A 27436-nucleotide genomic window follows, 5' to 3' on the forward strand; every position below is an offset into this window, starting at 1 on the left:
CCCACCCCCCCCCCCCCCCACCCCCCCCCCCCCCCACCCCCCCCCCCCCCCACCCCCCCCCCCCCCCACCCCCCCCCCCCCCCACCCCCCCCCCCCCCCACCCCCCCCCCCCCCCACCCCCCCCCCCCCCCACCCCCCCCCCCCCCCACCCCCCCCCCCCCCCACCCCCCCCCCCCCCCACCCCCCCCCCCCCCCACCCCCCCCCCCCCCCACCCCCCCCCCCCCCCACCCCCCCCCCCCCCCACCCCCCCCCCCCCCCACCCCCCCCCCCCCAAAGGAGAGAATGCTGCTAGAACACGGCCATACAGCCCGGAAACCACACAGCACCCCAGTGATTCCGGCCGTGAAAGCCTTCGACAATACATGTCTCCAAACCATCTCTTGCCCTGAAACTCCTCCTGAGTCTCCACAAGTCCCTTGATTGTGTGCTCACGCACACACAGAGTCAAAATAAATGGGCTAAACAAGCTGTATTTAGGGCATCAGAAAGATTTTTTTCTTGAAAACCCCACGTCACTCATAAAGGGGCGCTCTGCTGAGCCAGGCAGATACAGGTGGCACGAGGGCTTGTATTCAGAGACCGGCTGCTTCTTGAAAGCGAAGGTAATCTAGGCTGTTGTGGCCTTCGGTAGATTTGGACATTTCGGACATTTCGAGAGGCATAAGAATAAACTAATTGCAGAGCGTTGTCCTCCCTGATTGTAACCATTATTGTACTTTGAAAAACCCTGACCTGCCCTTAACAGCCGTGAAGTTTAACGAGGCCAGTTAGTTAATTATCTAGAATCTGGCTAGCTGTTATATTTATATTTAGATTACATTGCCGTGCCGTTCTAACTTGTGTTTGTATATATTACTCCAATGGGAGAATGTAAACAATTTTTCCCAAACGTTTTGTCACTGTTTGTAAAATTATAAAATTGTTTTGGTTACTTACAAATCAATTGCTACTCCAGGGGGAGAACTAATTTTTTGAAGTCATTATTGTAGCCTGGTTGGTACAAGTTTCCTTCATGTTCACTTCGGTGTGTACCTCTCCTGTTATTCTATAGCAGCAAATTCTGTATGTGCGTTGGGTATCAGATAATGTACATTTAAAAAGTGCTTTTTCTTATCGGCTCTTCGTTTTTAGCGATCAGTTTCATTACTGACTTGACAGCATTATGGGGAAAGTGAGATTTTCTTGCCATACCAGGCATAATTCTGTAAACTTCTGTCGGGACACATACACCCATCTCTGCAGTTGTGTCTTCTTTTTAAGCAGGAAATCCCGAAACTCCTTAGCCATTTCTTTGAAGGGCAGCTCTCTAGCCATCTGATCAATTTTTTTATTCTTTGGCACGTTTTCTGGCTCTCGGATGTCCTGGTTATTCATCGGTGGACAGAAGCATGGCATGTTCAGGAAACATTCCCAGCTGATTTGCATATTCAATTTTGGTGGAGGTCTTGGCCCCCTGAGATGTCAGCACATAAAATTAACAGCCAACAATTTAAAGCATGCATGATAAGATCACATTTTAGAGCCATTAAACCACCCTTTCCCAAAACGCACTCACCGTTAAAACAATTAAAAAGAAGGCACACAGAACATTAGCTGAGCAATTAAAAAATTGATTAGGAAGGATCTATTCAAGGCTGTTCTGTGTACCCAGCGGTGCCAAGATGAATGAAAGGGCCTCACTTTTCCCCCAGGAAAAGCGTTCGGGTCTTGTTATTAGGATTTCTTAGTTCTTGTCACCTATTCCAGTGCTTGTCAGCTGTGTGCTCTGTGGCCTATAGAAATCCGTGTTAAATTATTGTACTCGGTCTCTCTGATGCCTTTGAAAGACTGCAGTAACTAGATCACTTTTGCAGTCGCTGATCTCTTTGGTTCCTGCCACTTCTCTTAAGAACATAAGAACAAGCCGGCTGGATCAGACCAGAGTCCATCTAGTCCAGCTCTCTGCTACTCGCAGTGGCCACCAGGTGCTTTTGGGAGCTCATGTGCAGGATGTGAATCAAGGGTCTTCTGCTGCTGCTGCCCCTGAGCACCTGGTCTGTTAAGGCCTTTGCAATCTCAGATCAAGGAGGATTAAGATTGGTAGCCAGAGATCGACTTCTTCTCCATAAATCTGTCCAAGCCACTTTTAAAGCTATCCAGGTTAGTGGCCATCACCACCTCCTGTGGCAGCATATTCCAAACACCAATCACACGTTGCGTGAAGAAGTGTTTCCTTTGATTAGTCCTAATTCTTCCCCCCAGCATTTTCAATGGATGCCCCCTGGTTCTAGTATTGTGAGAAAGAGAGAAAAATTTCTCTCTGTCCACATTTTCTACCCCAGGCATAATTTTAGAGACTTCAATCATATCCCCCCTCAGACGTCTCCTCTCCAAACTAAAGAGTCCCAAACGCTGCAGCCTCTCCTCATAGGGAAGGTGCTCCAGTCCCTCAATCATCCTCGTTGCCCTTCTCTGCACTTTTTCTATCTCCTCGATATCCTTTTTGAGATGTGGCGACCAGAACTGAACACAGGACTCCAAGTGCGGTCGCACCACGGCTTTATATAAGGGCATGACAATCCTTGCAGTTTTCTTCTCAATTCCTTTCCTAATTATCTTCCCCACCGCCCACTTTGCGCTCTTCTGTGTAGTTCAGACCGCTGCCTGAAAACTGACAGTGGGTATTCTGTGAACTGATCTCCTTGATACGCAGTGTGCTCCCAAAAACCAGTTCAGCGGCTCAGGGGTGGCAGGCACTACTTATTTCTGACTATAAAGGGTATGTTTAGCTGCAACCCGAGAAGAGTCAATTAACTGGTTGGTCATAGGAGCTCTTCCCTTTCTAAAATTATAAACCTCTTCAGCAAATTCTTCAAGCCAGATGCTGAATTCTTCTGTGCAGGTAGAAAGGACAAGTTCCAAACCAGGTGGGTGGTGGAGGGATGCACCTCCAAGAGCCGGGGGGGGGCTACACTGGACCCTTCCCTTAACTAACGTTGGGAGAAAAGGGTAGTCAGCTACTTCTTGGGTGGGATGTATAGTTTGTTCTCTGATATACCCTGTTTCATCAAAAGGAAGTAAGTGGGGTTCGGCTGTTTCTGCATTTGAAACATAGTCCGTCTTCACAGGCTTAGGCTAGAAAACTATCAGAGGTGAAGGCTGGGAGGAGGAGGGAGGTCTGCAAAAGCCCCCCCTAGCTCCTTCTGCCTGCCCCCCCCCCAATCCCAGCTGTGTCCCTCCTCAAGGAGGCCTTGAAGGAGACTATGAGCCACTAGGTGTTTCTGGAAGGTGGCGTAAGAGACTCTCCTTTCCCTCCCCCCTTCCTCAATGAGCCACTCGCATCTTTCCATCCACAGACAGGCTGGAGCACACCCTGGGCGCTATGGGGAAGGCAGGGGCATAGCTAGGGGAAATGGAGCCCGGGGCAAAATCTGAGTTTTGCGTCCCCCCATGGGCAACCACCTACCCCACCATGACCAAAGGCCACCCTCCCCCACTACAACCAAAGAATGATTTTTTTGCATCAGCTCATCTCAAAACCACCATCACATAGAACGTGTCTCAACTCACAAATCTGAACACAGCAATGTGTCACAGCACACAGCAGAGATTACAATTTTGGACGACATTTTCAAAATGCTTTCAAAATGTTTAATAACTGTTATAATACTTAGAAGTCTTTTAAGTGCCATATGACTTAAAGTATTTTAAGTGTCATATGACTTAAAATGCTTTCAAAATGTTTTATTACTTGATGAACAGAGCATCTGTCAGGGGACATTGAAATCCGGTTCCCTGGGACGTGCAGAGCTGAGCATCAAAAACAGGGTACCCCAGACATATGGATAGGTAGAATGGTGGGGGCTGCTGGATGAGGAAGGAGCTGATCTCTGCCGCCTTTTGTCTCTCTGCTGCGTAGACCGAAGACCTCATCAAAGCCTTGCAAGATCTGGAAAACGCCGCGTCAGGAGATGCCACTGTGCGGCAGAAGATCGCCTCCCTTCCCCAGGAAGTCCAAGATGTGTCCCTGTTAGAGAAGATCACAGGTGAGCATCAGAAACATCAGCAGTGCGTGACACGAGCCACCGACACTCCCTTCGGTTCGCAGGATGGGCTGCTCTGGTGGACATTTGTTTGACTTAATTGCTTTTAGATCCTTCTCCTTCCACCCCCTCCGAACGTTCCTTTCAGAGATGATGATGATTACAAAATGATTATTATGGAAGTATTTAGCAACTTCAGCGACGTTTGTCTTTGTTTCTGGGACGTTGAAGTGTTTAGCAAGGAGGTGCAGTGAATGAGCACTGTACCCAAATGTTATTAGGGTTGTGTTTTTCTGTATGGCCTTCTAAATTTCTGCTCAAAGGCCACCTTTAAGAAACACGATGAAATCAAAACGTTCAGCAACCTGAAGATCCTGCCTCTTCAAACATCTTCCTTTTGTTATCTTCATCAAAGCACTTCTCACAATGTGGCTCTTTCCGGGCCACCAGGCCTTGCATTTCTTTGTTGCAGGGCTGACCTGTTGCTCGCAAGGCTGCCTTGCCCATAGCTAGAGGAACTTCAATAAAATATTCCCAAACTGGGTCTCTTTTATGGCCTGCTGCCATCGTAGGTTTTCTTCTCCAAGGAGAGAATAATGTTTCACAAGCCTTTATTGGCATATAAAACAGGACAAAATTTTAAAACAAAACAGGGTTAAGAAATGCAGTTAAAACTACTAATTTCCAGTATAAAATTTGCAACAGTTTCACAAAAGAGCACATCAGAGGCTGTTCAGGAGATTGGATATCTTATAACACTCATGCCACTGAGAACATTTTAAGAAAATGGAATTCATGTATTTCATGTGTATCTTATTGTATTTAGGGCAGACAAACAAAGAATGGTCAAGTGTTTCAACCGTAGTCATATCACATGAACAAACGTTCCATACTCTTCAGGCTATACATACAAAGATCCCGAGTAGTCTGCTCAAAAGGTTTCACTTCCATTTTTACTGCTTGTCCCTCCCTCCACACCCTGAGCTCCTTGTGCTGATCTGTAAACTTAGCACTTAAGAGGTAAGGGGTTGATTCTGTGTACATGGATTTGTACATGAAAAATGGGGCGATGGTCTTTTTCTCTACTCTGTGTGTTTATTTTATAACATTTTTGCTGTGAAAAGGCATATTACCTCTGCAGTCACAAATTCACAGTTTTGAGAAATGCAAAACCAGACATTTGTATTAACATCTAGAAGAAAAAGAAGAAGGGTTTGGATTTATACATTGCCTTTCTCTCCTGTAAGGAGACTCAGGGCGGCTTACAACTTTCCCCCTTCCTCTCCCCACAACAGACACCCGGTGTGGCACGTGGGGCTGAGAAAGTTTGGAGAGAACTATGACAGGCCCAAGGTCACCCAGCAGCTTCACGTGGGAGAGCAGGAAGACCAGATAAGAATCCGCCGCTCAGGTGGAGGAGTGGGGAATCAAACCTGGTTCTCCAGATTAGAGTCAACCTGCTCTTAACCATTACACCAGGTTGATTCTCTGGATAGATAAACTGCCCCAAACAATCATAAGAACTAGCCTTCTGGATCAGACCAGAGTCCATCTAGTCCAGCACTCTGCTACTCACAGTGGCCCACCAGATGCCTTTGGGAGCTCACCTGCAGGATGTGAAAGCAATGGCCTGCTGCTGCTGCTGCTGCTCCCGAGCACCTGGTCTGCTAAGGCATTTGCAATCTCAGATCAAGGAGGATCAAGATTGGTAGCCATAGATCGACTTCTCCTCCATAAATCTGTCCAAGCCCTTTTTAAAGCTATCCAGGTGAGTGGCCATCACCACCTCCTGTGGCAGCATATTCCAAACACCAATCACACGTTGCGTGAAGAAGTATTTCCTTTTATTAGTCCTAATTCTTCCCCCCAGCATTTTCAATGGATGCCCCCTGGTTCTAGTATTGTGAGAAAGAGAGAAAAATTTCTCTCTGTCCACATTTTCTACCCCAATCATTCATAAATTATGTTTTAAGGTATGTTTTAACCTTGTTTTGAACCACCCTGAGCCCTCAGGGGGAGGGCGGCATATTAAATAAACAAACAAACAAACCTTTGGAAGAGCCTGACACTGTGGATGGATTCATGGAATTTGTTTACCAAAAAATGTAAACACTGCATGAACATACAGCCTCATGCTACATAGTTAAAAAAAATCTGTATTTGTTGATGAATAAATTTGGGTTTATAATGTATCTTAAACACAAAACTGTCTTTAGATACATTTTTCCTCAAAAAACATTTCTGTGGAAAAATCAAAAAATCTAATTTGAAAAAAATTATCGTTCCTTTTTATCCACCCTGGTGTCCTAGTATTAATGGCGCAGAAAGACGTCGTCCTGTCCACGCCGTGCATAATTTTATAACCAAGGTCATGCTGGGGAAGACCTCCCCATGCACACGTGTGAAAAAATTGAGTTCTTAACTGTTTGAAGGTTGTGCAGCAACAGAGGCTGCGGAAACAAAGAAATGCACAACTAGAGTAGCTGAAAGGGAGAAAAGCCTCCGGCCACGGGTTCTCTGGGAGTGTATTGTCGAAGGCTTTCACGGCCGGAATCACTGGGGTGCTGTGTGGTTTCCGGGCTGTCTGGCCGTGTTCTAGCAGCATTCTCTCCCGACGTTTCGCCTGCATCTGTGGCTGGCATCTTCATCAGCTCCTCGGAAGGTGCCAGCCACAGTTGCAGGTGAAACGTCAGGAGAGAATGCTGCTAGAACACAGCCATACAGCCCGGAAACCACACAGCACCCCGGTCTCTGGGAGTGTTCAGGGAGGGGCTCTGACAGTGGGACTTGCTCATGTTGCCCCCATGATGGGAGTGGGTGGAATGAGACCAGAGTGGTGTGTGTGTGTGTTGCATTTAATTGCTCAGTGGGAGGACGCCTGGGGCCCAGGGCAGGAGGTGTCATGGATCCCTGTCTGCTGAGTTCTGAGTAGCTCTGATTCAGACTGGGCAGCTGCCTGTCTCTACCTGCTCCCCAGGCGGCTCCCTGATCGCCAGAACAAAACTGCAGGTCAGCTGCAGCTGGCGTAGCGGGATGCGGGTCTGAGCAGAGCCCCTGTTTTGGAAACCCTGCCTTCATTGGCTGAAAGTACGCAAGACCTCTCTGGGCTAGGAGAGGCTGGCTGCCGGAGAGCGGCCCTCTGCCAGCACTAGAGCGGGTTTTGAAGAGGGCTGATGTACGTTGTTTGCCCCCCTCGCACACAGACAAAGAGGCAGCCGAGCGGCTTTCGAAGACAGTGGACGAGGCGTGTTTGTTGCTGGCGGAGTACAACGGGCGGCTGGCGGCAGAGCTGGAAGACCGGCGCCAGCTGGCACGCATGTTGATTGAGTACACCCAGAACCAGAAGGACGTGCTGACGGAGAAGGAGAAGAAGCTGGAAGTGAGTTTTGCTCAGTCTTGTGTGTAAAGAGGTCCTTCCCAAGAGGCGGGAGCTTCTCGGGTCAACCCCTAGCGTCTCCCGAACGTGGACGTTTGCTTCGTTACTGAGCCGGGTCACTTGGGTGAAGAACGATTGTTCTTTCGGAAGGAGGAATCCCAAAAGTTCTCTTGAAATACTTCTTTTCAGCCTCCCAGAGAGATCATCTGATGCTCGGTCTCCCCACATTCCTTAAAAGCAGCAACTTGAAATGCTTCATTTGTACGCTTGATTGGCGGCCGTCTGTGCCTCGCTCGGCTGACTTGCTTCGCCCCCCTTGTTCTGGGGCTGCCAGCTTACCAGTTTAACTGGATTCCTGGCAGTTCTCAGTAACTGAGCGCCTCCCTTCATTTTTGGCCCACTAGTGAGTCTTAATCACATATCTCACATTCCACAAGCAGAAAAGACTGTTATTGAGATAATTGCCGACATAAAATAACCACACGAGGTCTGGTCCAGCATTCTGTCTCACACTGTGACCTGCCAGTTCCTCCAGAGATTTGACCACCAGGGCATAGACACTGAGGCCTTCCCCTGATGCTCCCTCCCAGCACTGGGATTCAGAGGTGGAGTGCCTCTGGACATGGAGGTTTCCTTTAGTCAGCGTGGCTAGTAGCCACTAATGAACCTATCACCCAAGTATCTGTCTAATCCCCTTTCAAAGCTGTCTGTTCCTGTCAGTGGTGAGGGGGGGGGGATGGTGCATGGGGCAAAATTTGCTCCAGGTGCCCCCCGCGCTCTACTTACCTGGCTGGGCTGCCGCTGGGTGCCCTTTGGCCCAACCCCGCCATACTGCTCCTTCGGCCGGCGGAGGTTCTGAAGCGGAGGGGTGTGGAGGGTGATTCTCCGCCCCCTCCCCATGTGACCAACTGGCTTACGCCCAGGGATATATGACTCCAGATGTTCCTGTGAGCGCTCTGCCTCTGGATCCTGTGGCTAATCTGGGGAAACCGGGTTTGATTCCCAACTCTGCCGCCTGAGCTGTGGAGGCCTCTCTGCCCACACTTTGCAGGGAGCAGCAGTGGCGTAGGAGATTAAGAGCTCGTGTATCTAATCTGGAGGAACCGGGTTTGATTCCCAGCTCTGCCGCCTGAGCTGTGGAGGCTTATCTGGGGAATTCAGATTAGCCTGCGCACTCCCACACACGCCAGCTGGGTGACCTTGGGCTAGTCACAGCTTCTCGGAGCTCTCTCAGCCCCACCTACCTCACAGGGTGTTTGTTGTGAGGGGGGAAGGGCAAGGAGATTGTCAGCCCCTTTGAGTCTCCTGCAGGAGAGAAAGGGGGGATAGAAATCCAAACTCTTCTTCTTCTTCTAATCTGGAGGAACCGGGTTTGATTCCCCGCTCTGCCGCCTGAGCTGTGGAGGCTTCTCTGGGGAATTCAGATTAGCCTGTGCACTCCCACACACGCCAGCTGGGTGACCTTGGGCGAGTCACAGCTTCTCGGAGCTCTCTCAGCCCCACCTACCTCACAGGGTGTTTGTTGTGAGGGGGGAAGGGCAAGGAGATTGTCAGCCCCTTTGAGTCTCCTGCAGGAAAGAAAGGGGGGGATAGAAATCCAAACTCTTCTTCTTCTATGACTGCATCCTCCAATTCCCCTTTTTCATTGTGTGAAGAAGAATTCCTTTTTGTCCATCTGGAGCTCTGGGCCCATCAGTTTCATTGGGTTCAAATCCTAGTATTTTGGGAGAGGGAGAAAAGGTTATCTTTGTCCACCCCTCTCCACCTTTTAATCGTCCCTTTTCTGGCACCTGTGCAGTCAATCCAGGTACGGCTGTACTTCAAACCTACAATGAAATAACACACGAATCAGTGACTCGAGCAAGTGGTCGGTGCAGAGAGGCAACCTGCAATGAGATGAAGTGGGCAAATTCCCAAGAGCAGAGGCGGCCTTTCCTAGTAGCAGCTGGGTGGAGTGGAAGTCACCACTGATCCACTTCCTGCTCCACAGTGGTCAGAAGCCGGGGGGGCGGGGGGGGGGCCGTCAGGGCAGAGCCGCTTGATCTCTGTGGGTTCCGCATCCAGTCAGGCAGCCTCTTCTGCCGTGCTTTTTGCATGCAGTTCTCTGGTGGGGCCGTCGAAGGCAGAGTCACGTCAGAGGAGATGAGCGCTTGGGCTGATGGGGCCGGCAACGGTGGCCCTCTGCAGAGCTGGGTCTTGGCTGTTTTGCCTCCAGCCTGCTTCCCCTAGTGCCGTGGTGGCGAACCTTTGGCACTCCAGATGTTATGGACTACAATTCCCATCAGCCCCTGCCAGCATGGCCAATTGGCCATGCTGGCAGGGGCTGATGGGAATTGTAGCCCATAACATCTGGAGTGCCAAAGGTTCGCCACCACTGCCCCAGTGCAAAGCGTCTGCCTCTGGGGCTGTAGGGAAAGCCACAACTCCTGCAGCTGGATAGCTGGGATGGATGGGGAGGGGGTGCCCTGTGAGCCAGGGGGGCAGACGAGAGAGCTCTGCTTCTAACCACTGTTCAGATAGCTCTTGTGTTCAGATCCTTACATGGGCACAAACGTAGGCTGAGCCGGGACGACTCTTCTTTGCCAGGACAGTGGCTGGAGCGGCCGTTCACTCTGTACTCCCTGCTGAGTTTCAGAGCCATCGTTCTTGACGGCGGAGGCCCTCTTGGCCCACGGAGCCACGCAGCCTGGTTCTGCTCTACGACTGGGCAGCCCATACAACAGTGAGCTTGGCGTTGCTGTCTCTTTAATTAGACGGCCCAACACACTCCAGCCCCCTGGCCTGAACAAGGCCGGGTCTTTTGCTGGAAGAACGGCTGACCGTCCTCTCCTGCCTTGTCCCCCCACCCCCCCTTTCAGATTCTCTCCTGCCAGTTTCCTCTGCCCATAATTAGGAGGATGGGAAATACCCAGCAGAGCGGTGTTCTCAGCCCCACTCGTGCGAAGGGGTTTTTTTTTAATGAGTTTCTAATGAAATGTTCTGTTTATGGCAACATCTCAGCATGTGTGCAGGGAACTTGGCCGTAGAAGAAGTCAGGGGTGTAGCTACCCTGGGGCAAGCCAGGGAGCTTGCCCCGGGCAGTAGTGGTCTGGGGGCACACTGGCCACTGTCCCACCACCACCCCTGCCCGAGCAGCAGGATGACCAAGCAAGCACACTCGCTGCCCTGGACCAGGCCCTGTGGCAGAGGTGTCCCAACTCTAAGAACATAAGAAAGAGCCTGCTGGATCAGACCAGAGTCCATCTACTCGCAGTGTCCCACCAGGTGCCTTTGGGAGCTCACATGCAGGAGGTGAAAGCAATGGCCTTCTGCTGCTGCTGCTGCTCCTGAGCACCTGGTCTGTTAAGGCATTTGCAATCTCAGATCAAGGAGGATCAAGATTGGTAGCCATAGATCGACTTCTCCTCCATCAATCTGTCCAAGCCCCTTTTAAAGCTATCCAGGTTAGTGGCCATCACCACCTCCTGTGGCAGCATATTCCAAGCACCAACCACACGTTGCGTGAAGAAGTGTTTCCTTTGATTAGTCCTAATTCTTCCCCCCAGCATTTTCAATGGATGCCCCCAAACGCTGCAGCCTCTCCTCACAAGGAAGGTGCTCCAGTCCCTCAATCATCCTCGTTGCCCTTCTCTGCACTTTTTCTATCTCTTCCATATCCTTTTTGAGATGTGGCGACCAGAACTGAACACAGTACTCCAAGTGCGGTCACACCACAGCTTTATATAAGGGCATGACAATCTTTGCAGTTTTATTATCAATTCCTTTCCTAATTATCCCCAGCACAGAGTTTGCCTTTTTCACAGCTGCCACGCTATCTAGCAAGCCAGAGCTGGGTTTATCCTGGTAAATCAGCCGACGTCTGCTGTGCTCTGATCCAACAAGGGGAAGCAACTGTGTACTTTCAGGGCGCTCCAGACAGTCAAAGCCGATTTCGCCCGTCGGGCAGCAGAAATAGCTCATCCCGGTTCCTGGATGAATGCAGCCGTTGTCCAACCGTCAGGCTGGCAGTCCCTGGAGTCTATTGCTCATTAGCTAAAGCAAACTGTGGGAATTCATCCTGTCCTCAAATGTTTGCTTCTCATGGGCTGTTGCCCGAGGAATCCTGAAATAGTCCTTTTGCTGTGGTCTGTCACACAAGCACATGTCGAAAGAGGAACGTATTAAAGGCCGGCTGAAATGCCGTCATCTCCCTGGGCGCAGAACCCGTAGCAAGAGGGGAGGCTTCACAATGGGTCTCTTGAGTGATGCTGTCACCGTGAAATTTGGGGCTCGCGTTTACATTTTTCCTGATTCTCATCTCAGCTAAAGAAGAGGAGGAGTTTGGATTTCTACCCCACCGTGTCTAGCCTGTAGTTTAAATCCTTTTTTATTATTATTATTATTATTATTATTATTATTATTATTATTATTATTATTATTATTATTATTATTATTATTATTATTATTAGTTTTATTAGTTTTATTATTAGTTTTATTATTATTAGTTTTGTTAGTTTTATTTATTTATTTATTTTATTATATTTATTAACCGCCCTCCCCCGGAGGGCTCAGGGCAGTGAACAAAGCAGAAAGATAGAGCACAAATAAAATCCATAATATCAAAATTTAAATAGTCATTAAATAGTGGCTCTATATGTTAAAACCAACCCCATTAAAATGCAGCATCCTATTGTGAGTCCACTCCTCTGCTGCCAACAGGAACAGCCGCCAGCCCTCCTCAAAGAGACAGCCCATCAACTACTTCAAGAGAAGAAGAGGAGGAAGAGGAGTTTGGATACATACCCCCCCTTTCTCTCCTGCAAGGAGACTCCAGGTGGCTGACAAGCTCCTTTCCCTTCCTCTCCCCACAACAGACACCTGGTGAGGTAGCTGGGGCTGAGAGAGTTCTGAGAGAACTGGAACTAGCCCAGGGGTCTGCAACCTGCGGCTCTCCAGATGTTCATGGCCATGCTGACAGGGGCTGATGGGATTTGTAGTCCATGAACATCTGGAGAGCCGCAGGTTGCAGACCCCTGGACTAGGCCAAGGTCACCCAGCAGGAATGTAGGAGTGCAGAAACGAATCCAGTTCACCAGATAAGCCTCCGCCACTCTGGTGGTGGAGTGGGAAATCAAACCTGGTTCTCCAGATTAGAATCCACCTGCTCTTAACCACGACACCACGCTGGGTGTAAAGAAAAGGAGGAGTCTGGATTTATACCCCCCCCCCCTTCCACGTGGAGGAGGCACATCCAGTTTACCGGATAAGCGTGCACTGCTCACATGGAGGAGTGGGGAACCAGATCCAGTTCTCTGGATTAGAGTTCACCACTCTTGAACGCTGCGCCACGCGGGATTAACTGAAGCATTGTGGCTTTTATTTTATTTTGCCTGTCTGATTTTATTTGTCATGTCAGACAAGCCCCGGTCAGGCTTCCTTTCCTTTTGTTTGGTTAACTCTGTAGTCCTTGAGTCCAGCCGTTCCCTGTTAAGGCAGCCTGTATCCCATGGATACGGACCGGCTTTTCCAGAGAAGTGCTGGAGTCCGTTTAGCAGGCCGGTAACTCTGGTGGCCTCTCTCTGTGCATTCGTTTGTGCTTCTTTGATGCTCAAAATCCTGCTCGTAAATCTGCCTCGACAGCCTTGCCCCGTACATCATATAATGTTTATTCTGGAGTAGCCAACAATCCGCTGAGGGGAGCTCAGAGAAAGAAAGTTGCTTAGAGGAAGGGCCACGAACCGGCAACCTGCCTCTTTTGATGGCTTCATTATACTGAATGAACCTTTCCAGGCCAATTCTACCTTTGCACGCAGCCAGGGGGGCCGTTGCAGGACACCTCAGCCTTTCTTCCAGCTGAGGGCAGTGGCGGCTGCCTCTTTTGGCCATTCAAATGGAAGCAGAAGAGCTTGGATTTATACCCCACCGTTCTCTCCTGTAAGGAGTATCAAGAAGAAGAAGAAGAAGAAGAAGAAGAGTTTGGATTTCTATCCCCCCTTTCTCTCCTGCAGGAGACTCAGAGGGGCTTACAATCTCCTTGCCCTTCCCCCCTCACAACAAACACCCTGTGAGGCGGGTGGGGCTGAGAGAGCTCCGAGAAGCTGTGACTCGCCCAAGGTCACCCAGCTGGCATGTGTGGGAGTGCCCAGGCTAATCTGAATTCCCCAGTCAAGCCTCCACAGCTCAGGCGGCAGAGCTGGGAATCAAACCCGGTCCCTCCAGATTAGATACACGAGCTCTTAACCTCCTACGCCACTGCTGCTCCAGATGTATCGCCCCAGGACCCAGCCATCTTTTCCTTTCCCTTTGTTTCGAGGGACCACCTGCAGCTGTTTAAGGGCCCTGAGCAGAAGACCTTGCAGAGGTGTTGCCTCTAGAACCCCTTCGTCTTCCTTCCGCGAACAGGGTGATAATATTCAAAAATGGCACCGGAGGGCAGTTGGCGGCCAGGAGCAAGGAGCAAAGCGAAGTTGCTGCCTGCCCGGGCCTGTCGGCACCACCTCTGGCTGCATCCACGCCTCCCGTAGGGGCCAGCGCCACGAGGCAGGGCGTTGCTTGCGCCTGGGCTGCTTTCCAGACAGCCACGATCTTCTCAATGCCTGGCACAACCTCCCCACCCTCACGTTGAGGGAGCCCTTTACATTTCCCCCCCCGGGCACACATTCAGAAACCGGCTGCCAACCCTGCAGTTAACTCTCTATCGAGGCAGGGATCGTTTGTGCCCTTCTGACCTTGGCTGCTCGTGGGCGGCTGCCCGTTTTTCTCTCTGCGTATGTGTCAGAATCGAGATTGCGCTGCAGACTCCAGTCTGTGCGTGTCCTCTGTGTGTTCGCTGGCCTGGAGAAGGCTACTTGAGTCTTGGCGGAGATCCCAAACAAGCAAGTGAGCCCAAATGCCCCTGCTTCAGCTCGGGGTGGTGGGAGCTGTGAGAAATCGGAGGAGCTTTGCTGGGGAAAGGGCGGCACTCTTGAGGTCCGTCCCCGTTGGCTGCTGCAGAGCTCGGAGCACTCAAGTAGAGGCAGCAACGGCTGCCGCCACCGAACCACTTCGTTTTCCCCTCTGAAAGTTCCCTCCCTCCGCTTTACGTTTCCGGCCAGATTTTCAGGCCGGGTTCCTTTCCTGTTCCTACAGGTGTGAAGAGTTTCCTGTCTCACCTGTATTAATTTGGGGGTCCCCCTGCCGTGCCCACACTTTGCAGGGAGCAGCAGTGGCGTAGGCGGTTAGGAGCTCGTGGATCTGATCTGGAGGAACCGGGTTTGATTCCCAGCTCTGCCGCCTGAGCTGTGGAGGCTTCTCTGGGGAATTCAGGTTAGCCTGGGCACTCCCCCACACGCCAGCTGGGTGACCTTGGGCTAGTCACAGCTTCTCCGAGCTCTCTCAGCCCCACCCACCTCACAGGGTGTTTGTTGTAAGGGGGGAAGGGCAAGGAGATTGTCAGCCCCTTTGAGTCTCCTGCAGGAGAGAAAGGGGGGATATCAGTCCAAACTCCTTCTCCTCCTCCTCCTCTTCTTCCTCTTCTTCCTCTTCTTCTTCTTCTTCTTCTGCTTCTTCTTCTTCTTCTTCCTCCTCCTCCTCCTCCTCCTCACCCCCTTCCCTGAAGTCCGGCTGGGTTCTTCTAAGGATCAAGTGGGCCAGCTGGAGGCTGCCAGTCCAAAGCAGGGGCCTGGGCCCAGCTCCTCAGGTGCTTTCACCGTGGTCGTATTGGAAAGGGTTGTGGTCTATAATACTGTGAGATGAACAGATTGGAGCAGGTGCGGAGGGTGGTCAGGGGCCTGTACACTGAGCACTGCCAGGAAAGGGGGGGGGGCTGGGGAATGTTCATCCTGCAGAAGAGGAGGTTGAGGGGGCACCTGAGTGGCATAGTGGTGTGGTGGTTAACAGCAGGTGGATTCTAATCTGGATAACCAGATTTGATTCCCCACCCCTCCACCTGAGTGGTGGAGGCTTATCTGGTGAACCAGATGTGTTCCTGCACTCCTACATTCCTGCTGGGTGATCTTGGGCCAGTCGCAGTTCTCTCAGGACTCTCTCAGCTCCATCTGCCTCACAAGGGGTCTGTTGTGGGGAGAGGAAGGGAAAGGAGCTGGTAAGCCCCCTTGAGTCTCCTTACAGGAGAGAAAGGTGCGGTATAAATCCAAACTCCTCCTACTACTCCTCCTCCTCCTTCTTCTTCTTCTTCTTCTTCTTCTTCTTCTTCTTCTCCTCCTCCTCCTCCTCCTCCTCCTCCTCTTCTTGAAGTAGTTGATGGGCTGTCTCTTTGAGGAGGGCTGGAGGCTGTTCCTGTTGTCAGCAGAGGAGTGGACTCACAATAAAGGGTTTAAACTACAGGCCAGACACAAGGAATAGTTTTGTTTTGTTTTTCAGTAGGAGTAGTTTAGCCGTGAAACGGGCTGCCGGCGGAAGTGGTGAGGTCTTCCTCTCTGGCAGCCTTGAAGCAGAGGCCGAAGGAACCCTTGTCCGGGATGCCCAAGGCCGATCCTACGTTGAGCAGGGGGGTTGGATTGGATGGCCTCTGTGGCCTCTTTCAATGCTATGATTGTATGACAAGAAAGACCAGTTGCCTTGTGCAGGCTGTGCTCTCCTCTCCTTCTCTCCTTCCAAATTTTCCCTGCGTGGTGAATTTGAAACCTCCCTGCTACCCTTGCCTTTCTGTCCTCTCCAGAGCCCAGAGGGGTGGATTTTTTTGGTAGAAGAGACGCAAGTCAATCTTGAGCTGCTTTGGCGTTGAATGCTGGAAACTTACTTGGAGCCTGCAGAAGCGGTCAAAGGTTGGGGCGTTGTCATCTCCCCTGCTCCGCTGCAGTGAATGGACAGTCGTCTTAGAAGTTCTTTAAAATTTTCCTTCCTTGTTGACCTTCCATTGCTGCTGTCCAGCACTCTGCCTCTCCCAATGTCAAGCCCTGGATCTGCGACCAAGATCGTACTCAGTGATTTCAATCAGAAGCCTTTATTGACAGATGACAGCATGGCTGTAGAAGAAGCCGGTTCTAAGCACTGGCTTTCCCAAGCACCCTTTTATGCCCACCAATGTGCCCCCCCTTCCCTCCGTCCCCCAGAGAAATCAAAGTAAAGCAATACAGAGCAGGAACGCAGGAACTGTTATGTCTCAAGGCTGTGTGAACAGATATGAAAACAACCCGGCACATAAGAACATAAGAACTAGCCTGCTGGATCAGACCAGAGTCCATCTAGTCCAGCACTCTGCTACTCGCAGTGGCCCTCCAGGTGCCTTTGGGAGCTCACATGCAGGATGTGGAGGAGGAGGAGGGGGAGGAGGAGTTTGGATTTATATCCCCCCTTTCTCTCCTGCAGGAGACTCAAAGGGGCTGACAATATCCTTGCTCTTCCCCCTTCACACCCTGTGAGGTAGGTAGGGCTGAGAGAGCTCCGAGAAGCTGTGACTAGCCCAAGGTCACCCAGCTGGCGTTTGTGGGAGTGTACCGGCTAATCTGAATTCCCCAGATCAGCCTCCACAGCTCAGGCGGCAGAGCGGGGAATCAAACCCGGTTCCTCCAGATTAGATACACGAGCTCTTAACCTCCTATGCCACTGCTGCTCCTGAGCATCTGGTCTGCTAAGGGTGCATTCTAATTCACTTGGGTGCACTCTAATTCACTGCACGTTACAAAGACAGCGGGAAATTGAAAATAGAGTGAGACCTGTTACCATGACAGAAACCAGAACCCCCTGTTGATGTTAGGAGGCCCTCCTGACACCCAGACAGTTATGAAGCATTTAAGGACTTCGTTGAGCCCCTGCGCTGAATATTCTCTGCCCTTTTCCTGAGATCTGGGTACCTTGAACTAGCAAATGAAGACGTTACGAGTCCCTTCATGTCTCTTGATTGGGCGTCTTCCAGTGGAAGGATTCTCTGGGAAACCTTTCGTTACTGGGCACAGTCTGGGAGTAAGGGCAGCTGTTGAGTGTCCCACTTAGAGCAACTTGTATAGAGACATTTAGCAGACATCTTACACACGCTCTCTCTTTGCTGGAGGCCTATTTGGCTTTAGGGACCAAACAGCACTTAGCTCTCCAAGGGAGAGAGGAAGAACAGAGAAGCTGGTAGTGGCTTAGAAATATTCCAGACTCTTAACAGCCATTCGAAACCACCTTGGTTCTCTTGCAAAACAAGCCCTTGAATTAAAGCATCACCATTAAATTAAAAACAGCACTCACTTGAAACAATTACGTCACCTGATCGCGACACAAACATTACCTTGGCATTTGCTTGATCCAAGCATTATAAACGGGGTCCATTTTCGGACAAACTTATCCTCCTGGGAGCAACTCCGTTTCCTTTAAGTTAACTTGGATTGATTGAGACACATCGTGATTCTCATTTTCCAGCGCAAGACAATGCTGATTTTTGTAACTTTTAATTCATTATCAGTTCCAGATCTCAGTCCGTATAACTGAACACTGTAATGAACTCTGGTAATGGCAGCTGAGTGGGGGTATGCCAAATGCTGTCTCTGTTGCAGACCGTAGAAAATTGCAATGATGCAATTCTGGAAGAAGAGTAGATTTTTTAATCCCCTGCTTTTTTCTGTTTTTAAGGAGTCTGAAAGGGGCTCACAAACTCCTTTCCCTTCGTCTCCCCACAAGAGACATCTTGTGAAGTCAGTGGGACTGAGAGAGTTCTGAGAGAACTCACCCAGCAGGCTTCATGGGGAGGAGCAGGGAAACAAACCCGGTTCTCCAGGTTAAAGTCCACCATACTTAACTGCTACACCCTTGCTGGCTAGTGTTGTCCCTCTTTCGGTGTCCATATGAAGAAGAACAGAAGAACATAAGAAAGAGTCTGCTGGATCAGACCAGAGTCCATCTAGTCCAGCACTCTGCTACTCGCAGTGGCCCACGAGGTGCCTTTGGGAGCTCACCTCCAGGAGGTGAAAGCAATGACCTTAAGAACATAAGAAAGAGCCTGCTGGATCAGACCAGAGTCCATCTAGTCCAGCACTCTGCTACTCGCAGTGGCCCACCAGGTGCCTTGGGGAGCTCACGTGCAGGATGTGAAAGGAGTCTGGATTTCTCCCTTTCCATTGTGACAACCTGCCGTGTTAACTACTAGTCAGAGAGAGACAGAAGATTCCATGTGGTCCCTAAGGAGCATGCACTACACATGGGATCTGACATGTTCCCAAGTGTGTGCTGTGTGTCGAAGGCATCTGCTGGTTGCTGGCTTGGTCCAGAGGTCTTGCCGTTTTGTATTTCCAGTGGATGTTGTCATAAGTCGCAGAGCATTAGGGACCAAACATTGCACCCAAATGTTCCTTCTGAAACCTCTTGAAAATGGCTTTAGACTCACCTAGCGTGGCCTTCTTGACCCACTCTGCTCAGATGATTTTCGTGCATTCTGGCAATTCTCCTGGGTTGGGTTTCCTGGAAATTCCAGAGCTGTAGTTCTAAGCTGCTACGTTTTGAAAACACCCTTTATTCTTCACTGTCTCGTTAGAGAATTAACCAGCAGTGAAAAGGAAGGGGTGCCTGAAGCTGCCTTCAACGAAATCAGATTGTCACTCCGTCAACGTCAATATGGTCTACTGAGATGGACAGCAGGTCTCCACAGTCTCAGACTTAGGTCTTTCACACCTCCCACTGCCTGCTCTTTCTAACTAGAGATGTCAGGATTTGAACTTGGGGCTTCCTGTTTGCTAAACAGAGGCTCTTCCACTGCACCAAAGCCTTCCCCTCTTGCCTATATCCTGTTTCCTCGAATGTAAGACATTCCCCGAGAATAAGACGTAGTAGAGGTTTTGCTGAAGTGCTAAATATAAAACATCCCCCGAAAGTAAGACGTAGCAAACAGTGGCGTAACTAGGCAAACTGGAGCCCTGGGCAAAACCTGAGTTTGGTGCCCCCCCCCCTCCCAGGTGCATGCCCGGTTCAACGCGCACCCCTCCCCCGGTACCCTTGTAGCTATGCCCAGTGGCACATCTAGGAAAACTGGAATTTGCCCCCCCCCCCATGGGCAGCCGCCCTCCCCCACCGTGACCAAGCAATGATTTTTTACACCAGGTCGTTTCAACGTCACCATCACATTATAGAACATGCCCCAACTCACAAATCTGAACACAGCAATGGGCCATGCCACACAGCAGAAATAATTTTTTTGGAAAACATTTTCAAAATGCTTTCAAAATGTTTTATTACTGCTATGAAAACATTTTATGGTATTGATACATACAGTCCCCCCAATTGGGGAAAACAGCATCATTTTCAATGTTATTTAAACTGGGAAGCCCAGATTCTCCCTTTAAGGTGGATTTAAAAGGAGAATCTGGGCTCCCTGGTTTAAACAATGCTGGAATCCACCCCCAAACAGCATCATTTTCAATGGTGTTTAAACTAGGGAGCCCAGATTCTCCTTTTAAATCCTCCTTAAAGGGAGAATCTGGGGTTCCCAGTTTAAACAACATTGAAAGTGATGCTATTTTGGGGTGGATTCTCCCCCCACCCTGAAACAGCATCACTTTCAGTGTTTAAACTGGGGACCTCAGATTCTTCCTTTAAATCCATGCCAAAGAGGGGGATTTAAAAGGAGAATCTGGGGAAATTTGGGGGGTGCCTGCTGTCAGGGGTGCAATTGTTAAGCTAGCAGCGCCAAACTTTCAGGGTATCTTTAGGAGACTCTCCTAATGATACCACCCGTATTTGGTGAAGTTTGGTTCAGGGGGTCCAATGTTGTGGACCCTCAAAGGTATACCCCCATCTTCTGTTATCTCCCATTGGAAACAATGGGGGATGGGGCACCCCCTTTGGGAGTCCATAACTTTGGATTTTCTGAACCAAACCTCACCAAACCTGGGTGATAGCATCAGGAGAGTCTCTCGAAACATCCCTGAAATTTTGGTGCTGCTAGCCTAAAATCTGCATCCTCTGCAGGCTAAAAACAGAAAACCCACTAAAATACCAAAAAAAACCCCACAAACGAACCTGCAGTTTTTGCGCCCCCCACAAGGGGGCGCCCTGGGCAACTGCCCACTTTGCCCAATGGCAGGAACGCCTCTGGTATCAAAGTTTTGTTTGGAAGCATGCCCGTCGAACAGAACACCAGAGCATGCAGCTGTTGAGCGAAGAAAATAAGACATAGCGCCTCTTTGGGAGCAAAAATTAATATAAGACACTGTCTTATTTTCGGGGAAACACAGTAATATGGGGTAGAAAATGTTGACAGAGAGAATTTTTTCTCTCTTTCTCACAATACTAGAACCAGGGGGCATCCATTGAAAATGCTGGGGGGAAGAATTAGGACTAATAAAAGGAAACACTTCTTCACGCAACGTGTGATTGGTGTTTCGAATCTGCTGCCACAGGAGGTGGTGATGGCCACTAACCTGGATAGTTTTAAAAGGGGCTTGGACAGATTGATGGAGGAGAAGTTGATTTATGGCTACCAATCTTGATCCTCTTTGATCTGAGATTGCAAATGCCTTAACAGGCCAGGTGCTCAGGAGCAACAGCCGCAGAAGGCCATTGCTTTCACATCCTGCATGTGAGCTCCCGCACCTGGTGGGCCACTGCGAGTAGCAGAAAGCTGGACTAGATGGACTCTGGTCTGATCTAGCTGGCTTGTTCTTATGTTCTCATGTTCTTAATATGTCATGCCAATAATTCTGTTCCTCCAACCACCTCTTAGCCTGACCTTGAAAGTGAATGCAGAACAGTCTTTTTAAATGTAGGCCTTTGCAGGTGGGAGAATCTGGTCGCTTCTTAGATTGCTGTTATTTGAAAGTACCCTCCTCAAGCTAGTTCCTGTCACTTGCCGCCGCCCCCCCCCCCCCCACATTTTTTGGAGGAGCAGCTGTTCTAGTTGGCCAGGGTAGATCAGGTGAAGTGCCTGGACTACCTTGGCTATGGCGCTCCCGCAAAGAGCGGTAACAAATCGGACCAGGTGGTGGAATGTTTTCTCTGATCCAAGCGGGCACTTGAGAGCGGGAATCCTGGTGTTTCAGGAATGATGTTCCCGTGGCGAATGCACCAAAAAGCCCTGGACAGAATGTTCTCTTGCTGCCCCCTCCCATGTTGGAGGAAAAGTTTCACCTGGCCTCGGAAGAGAGGGCGGGAAGAGGTCTGCCATCGGCTCCTGCTAGGCAGGGAAGAGGTCCTCCCGGCCTCCCTTTTTTGGCCGGACTGCTTGGCTCTCCTTGCCTGGTACTGAGGGAGGAACCTGCCATCTCTTCCTCCCCACTTCTGAGCCCTGCATTCTCGTGTGAGGGGGAGGAAGGTCTAACCACCCCTCTCCTTCCCGCCAGCCTCACAGCCTCCATTCCCCAGGGAGTGGCTTTTGGGCAGGCGCCTCTGAGTCTTTCTCCTGTCTGCCAGCGGCACTGGGGTTTCGAGAGGGCCTTCACCTGTCCGCAGTCCAAGGCAGGATTAGGGGAACTTGTGTGTTCCCTATTAAGCGGCTGTTCCCTTGTGCCCTTTTTAGCTCAGCTAGGGGGACTTGCTCCGTGGTATTCGCTGTAGTATCATCAGGGCACTAAAGGTGAAATGTTTACTTTGGTTTGTCATAGATTTGCAGAGCTGGCTGGGACCCCGGAGACTTTGGAATGTTGTAATTTGTGCGAGGCTGGGAGGGCCATAAGAGAACATTCCCCTGCCTGCCATCTGAGTCTCATGCCCCTTGGGGGGACCCCCTTCACAATTCTGTAGCAGAGCACCGTGTGTGTGTGTGTGTGTGTGTGTGTGTGTGTATGTGTTGTGCACGTACCTTCTTCTTCTGAGAGCCGCAGTGGCGTAGGAAGTTAAGAGCTCATGTATCTAATCTGGAGGAACCGGGTTTGATTCCCAGCTCTGCCGCCTGAGCTGTGGAGGCTTATCTGGGGAATTCAGATTAGCCTGTGCACTCCCACACACGCCAGCTGGGTGACCTTGGGCTAGTCACAGCTTCTCGGAGCTCTCTCAGCCCCACCTAGCTCACAGGGTGTTTGTTGTGAGGGGGGGAAGGGCAAGGAGATTGTCAGCCCCTTTGAGTCTCCTGCAGGAGAGAAAGGGGGGATATAAATCCAAACTCCTCCTCCTCCTCCTCCTCCTCCTTCTTCTTCTTCTTCTTCTTCTTCTTCTTCTTTTTCTTCTTCCCTGAACAGTGTAAGAGACAAGGAAGCATCATGAAATCAGGAGGCAGATGGTTTTCTTCCTCAGGGGCTTGTTTGAATTACTCCATCTCCCAATATAACCCCCTCCCCCCCAAAAAAAAGCGTGCTTCACTCACCTGGAGGCAGCCTACTGGTCCTCAGCCCTGAGATTACCCAGCTGTTTTCGACCAGGGCCTTTTTATCTTTGGCTCCAGCTTGGTGGAGCTCTCTGTGAAGTGAGACCTGAGATCTCAGGCAGTCCCGCAGGACCTGGAGGACTGAGATGTCCCCCCAGGCCCGTGGTGGCGAACCTTTGGCACTCCAGATGTTATGGACTACAATTCCCATCAGCCCCTGCCAGCACGGCCAATTGTAGTCCATAACATCTGGAGGGCCAAAGGTTCGCCACCACTGCCCCAGGCCTACTGGTGAAAACAGCGGCCATTTTTTTTTGTTGGCCTCCCTTCCCTCTCCCCCCCTCCTCCTCCCTTTCTTTTTGCCTGCCTTGTTTCCCTTTCAAGTACTGCTGAATTCCTGATTTTCTGTTCTGTATCCGTGATTCGGTTGCATTTCCTTTCTTCTGTTCCCTGCCCTCTTTTGATGGTTTCAGCGCCGTTACGTCGGCGTCTGTTTAATGAGGCTTTGAATGGCAGATATGTAAACTTCATTGTTGCCAGCTGCCCTGAGCACAACTTGTCAGGAGATCACAGGCATAAATCAGATATGAAAATAAACATAGATCAAGGCCGGCGGTGTCAGGTTGGGAGCGGCTGTCCTTGTTCTCAGTCTCTCGCCTCACCTGTCACCTGGTCCCTTCAGCTGGAGGCTCCAGGGATTGAACCTGGCACCTTCTGCACACGGAGCACAAGCTGTGCCGCGGAGGTGCTACTGACACATCGCAAAAACCAGGCTTTTGGGTCACACCTGCAATGAAAGCGTGGCACCTTCCAGACCCAACGGCTCTTTGCTGTTGCCACCGAGGTGACAGCAGCTGGCGCAGAGGACTGGCCGAAGCCGCTTCTCGCTGCATGCTGCAGTGGCCAAGAGGAGTGAGCTGCTGTGGCTCTGGAAAGCACAGAACCGGCGTCACCAGTGGTGGGATCCAAAAATTTTAGTAACAGGTTCCCATGGTGGATTGGGATTCCAAGCTGTGGCGTAAGCGTAATGGGGCTGGGTGAAGGGCCGCGATGGGGAAGTGGGCGGGCATTCCTGGGGCGGAACGTTCCACGCAGGCGTGGCTGTGACAAGGACGCAGCCGCTGCGCCGGTCCTCGGGCGGGAAACGAATGCACGCAGGCGCAGGCTGCCACGCACGCCGGGGCACCTCCTGCTAGACTGCTTCCAGTCCTGCGCGCTACTGCTGAGAGGAGGGGCGTAACTAAGGCAAAAATCACGTGGCAAAATCACCCATTAGTAACCTCCTCTCGGCACACACAAATATTTAGTAACCTGCTCTTGGGAACCTGTGAGAACCTGCTGGATCCCACCTCTGGGCTTCACCACTGGGACGTTGTTCCCCGGCAAACACGAGGGCTTTGTAGTGTGTAGCTGACACAAGACTGAACTTTTTAAAAAGCGTGTCTTTGTGTTTGTGGAGAACCTGAAAAATCGGCAAGCTGGCTCAGTAGGTTTCTCCGCTGGCCTGCATCCCCCCCCCAAAAAAAAAGCCTGGCAGAATTTGAGCAGTGGCTGAAATCGGGGGGCTTTTCATTTCAGTGACTGAACACACACATTCCTACATTTTTGGGGGTGTCAAGGCCAGACTTCCTTCTGCGCAAGGAACGCCAGGGCCTTTGAAGAAGAAGAAGAGTTTGGATTGATATCCCCCCTTTCTCTCCTGCAGGAGACTCAAAGGGGCTGACAATCTCCTTGCCCTTCCCCCCTCACAACAAACACCCTGTGAGGTGGGTGGGGCTGAGAGAGCTCCGAGAAGCTGTGACTAGCCCAAGGTCACCCAGTTGCCGTGTGTGGGAGTGCCCAGGCTAATCTGAATTCCCCAGATAAGCCTCCACCGCTCAGGCGGCAGAGCTGGGAATCAAACCCGGTTCCTCCAGATTAGATACACGAGCTCTTAACCTCCTACGCCACTGCTGCTCCTTTGGAGGGCAGAGGCCGGCTGAGCCAGACTTCCAGTCTTCCTGTTGGAAGCCCGGTTATTTATTTATTTATTTATTTATTCATTCATTCATTCATTCATTCATTCATTTATTTATGTATTGGATTTCTATACCGCCCAATCCCCGAAGGGCTCCGGGCGGGGTACAGCATAAAATTCATACAATATTGAATAAAGGAGCAAATCATACAACACAGTAAACAAATAACATAAGCTCCATCCAATTAATAATCAATAACACTTTCTAAAACTTCATATAAAACAGCGGTAATAATTAAATAAATAAGAGGCTTCCAGAAAAACCCACATTTAAAACTTTCCCCAAAAAGGAGGAACGGCGGGCCCCTCAATATGAGGGTTACCCTGATGTAAACAGCACAAGAGCAGAGAGCAGAGGGGTTTCATACATTGGGGGGTTTCCGGGCTGCATGGCCGTGTCCCAGTAGCATTTTCTCCTGACGTTTCACCTGCATCTGGGGCTGGCATCTTCAGAGGATCAAATGGCTGATGCAGGAGGTGGAGCCAGACTCAAAATGACTCCTCTGAACAGATCCTCTGAAGATGCCAGCCCCAGATGCAGGCGAAACGTCAGGAGAAGATGCTTCTGGAACACGGCCATGCAGCCCGGAAACCACACAGCACCCAAGTGATTCCGGCCTTGAAAGCCTTCGACAATAAATGTTTCATACGTTGTCTGTAGAATTTTGAAACTGCAGCAGTGGCATAAGAGGTTAAGAGCTCATGTATCTAATCTGGAGGAACCGGGTTTGATTCCCAGCTCTGCCGCCTGAGCTGTGGAGGCTTATCTGGGGAATTCAGATTAGCCTGTGCACTCCCACACACGCCAGCTGGGTGACCTTGGGCTAGTCACAGCTTCTCGGAGCTCTCCCAGCCCCACCCACCTCACAGGGTGTTTGTTGTGAGGGGGGAAGGGCAAGGAGATTGTCAGCCCCTTTGAGTCTCCTGCAGGAGAGAAAGGGGGGATATAAATCCAAACTCTTCTTCTTCTCTTCTATAGTGGTTAAGAACAGGTGCACTCTAATCTGGAGAACTGGGTTTGATTCCTCACTCTGCCACTTGAGCTATGGAGGCTTATCTGGGGAACCAGATTAGCTTGTGCACTCTATCACATGACAGCTGGGCAATCTAGGGCTAGTCACAGTTCTTCGGAGGTCTCTCAGCCCCAACCACCTCACAGGGTGTTTGTTGTGAGGGGGGAAGGGCGAGGAGATTGTCAGCCCCTTTGAATCTCCTGCAGGAGAGAAAGGGGGATATAGATCCAAATCTCTTCTTCTTCTTCTTTCCACCTCTCTTCTCCCTCCTGGCCCAGCGTCCCTGTTTGTTTCCACGCCTTCCGTTATCACTTGCCATTTTTACTGAGGATCTGGCACCAGGCTGTAAACGCTAAGCCCTAATTTGTCCTGGCAGCAGCAGCGGCTTCTCCGAGGCATCTGTGCTCTGTCGATCGTGTTAGCAATAAACCGGCTCTCTGTGCAGCGAGATTAGGGGAAGCGGCGGTTCCTAATTCTGTGTTTTGGTTTTTGGTTCCCGCAGGAGTACAAGCAGAAGCTGGCCCGGGTCACTCAAGTCCGCAAGGAGCTCAAGTCGCACATCCAGAGCCTGCCGGATCTCTCACTGCTGCCCAACGTCACTGGAGGGTTGGCACCGCTGCCATCTGCCGGGGACCTGTTCTCAACTGACTAGGACCCGTGACGGGGTCTGCGTTTCCTCCCCTTCCCGCCCCTTTTTCCAGTCTGCGGAACAGTTTTCATGACGACTGGAGATTCTTCCAGTTCTCCGACATAGGAAGGAATCGACGGAGGCCCTCCTCTGCCCCTCTCTGCGGCGCACGCTGCCCTTCACGTTGACGGGGCGGCTGCGGCTCCCACTTCTCCGAAAGCAGGCCAGCTTCCTTGCGTTTGGGAAGAGTTCCCGTTTGCTTTGGGTTTCCCCTCCGCACCTCCCGTTTCTCCGGCAGACTATGCAAATCATGCGTGTGTTGTGCTTCTGCAGCCTCTCGGCAAATCGACACCGGTGCCTGCTCCGACTTTTCTCCCTGGTGTAAAAAAGAACGGGGTGGTTTGCTGAGTTGCGAGTCCACCTGGATTTCTGGGCGGAGCTGCTGGAAGTCGGAGGCCCGGTAGCGTGCCATCACTGCGGGGGAAAGGTTGATGCTGCCGCTTCCCAGGTGGATGGGCTCTGTCTTACGGCAGGGTGCGGGGCCACAAGGGGCCAAACCACGCCCTGCTGATCTTGAGACGAGTTCATGCTCCCCGTGCACACAGGCCAGCGTTGCTCCACAGGCGTAATCTCCCCGCATCTGTGTCTTCTCCCACCACGTCAACCGGTTGCAGTTGTAGTCCTGGCTCTGAAACAGCCCAGCTTTATCAGTAGCCATTAGCGGAAGGGCTGTTTCGTGTGGCCACAGTCCTCGAGGAGTTGCTGGTGCAGCCCCGCTGCAATGTGCAAGAGGGGACGGAGGAGACGTCCACGCACGTTCTTGATCAGTGTCCGTTCGTCTTGGTTCCTCTTCCCCCTTCGCAGTCTGCAGGGATGCTTGAGCCTCTGTAGCTCGGTTGCATCCGCGGAAGCCGGGATCTAGGGCTCTCCCCTTCTGGAAAAGGGGGAAATCTGTCCCTGGGTGGCCTCTCACCCAGCATTTTTTTTTTGGTCTTGTAGCTTGAGAGGAGGGGGTTGGCCTCGCCCAGGCATGGCTGGGATCCGGGGTCCTTTTCCTTCATTGGGCCCCCCAGACCCCGGAAGCCTGGCTCCCATTTTGCCAAATGCAGACGTGGCCGTGCGTTTCTCCTAAGGCTGGGCACACTCTGGTTTTCAGTTTTAAATTGATGGTCCCCCCCCCCCCCCCCCC

General features: G+C 51.0%; 1 protein-coding gene across 1 annotated transcript; it reads left to right on the forward strand.

Moving 5' to 3' along the window:
* Nucleotides 1-1163: 1163 nt before the first annotated feature.
* Nucleotides 1164-27430, forward strand: RPRD1B (regulation of nuclear pre-mRNA domain containing 1B). Its single transcript, XM_048497959.1, has 4 exons — nt 1164-1172; nt 3900-4026; nt 7227-7402; nt 26122-27430. Exons 1-4 carry the CDS (start codon nt 1164-1166, stop codon nt 26269-26271), a joined length of 462 nt encoding a protein of 153 aa, XP_048353916.1. The 3' UTR covers nt 26272-27430.
* Nucleotides 27431-27436: the final 6 nt, after the last annotated feature.

Source organism: Sphaerodactylus townsendi, linkage group LG05 (genome assembly GCF_021028975.2).
Source record: "Sphaerodactylus townsendi isolate TG3544 linkage group LG05, MPM_Stown_v2.3, whole genome shotgun sequence".
In the NCBI taxonomy this organism is placed as follows: Eukaryota; Metazoa; Chordata; class Lepidosauria; order Squamata; family Sphaerodactylidae; genus Sphaerodactylus; species Sphaerodactylus townsendi.

What these genes read in the sequence shown, in the direction of transcription:
- RPRD1B (XM_048497959.1), top strand. An exon ending in CCTGTTAGAGAAGATCACAG is followed by an intron (nt 4,027 to 7,226) that starts GTGAGCATCAGA and finishes CCTCGCACACAG; the next exon opens with ACAAAGAGGCAGCCGAGCGG. An exon ending in AGAAGGAGAAGAAGCTGGAA is followed by an intron (nt 7,403 to 26,121) that starts GTGAGTTTTGCT and finishes TGGTTCCCGCAG; the next exon opens with GAGTACAAGCAGAAGCTGGC.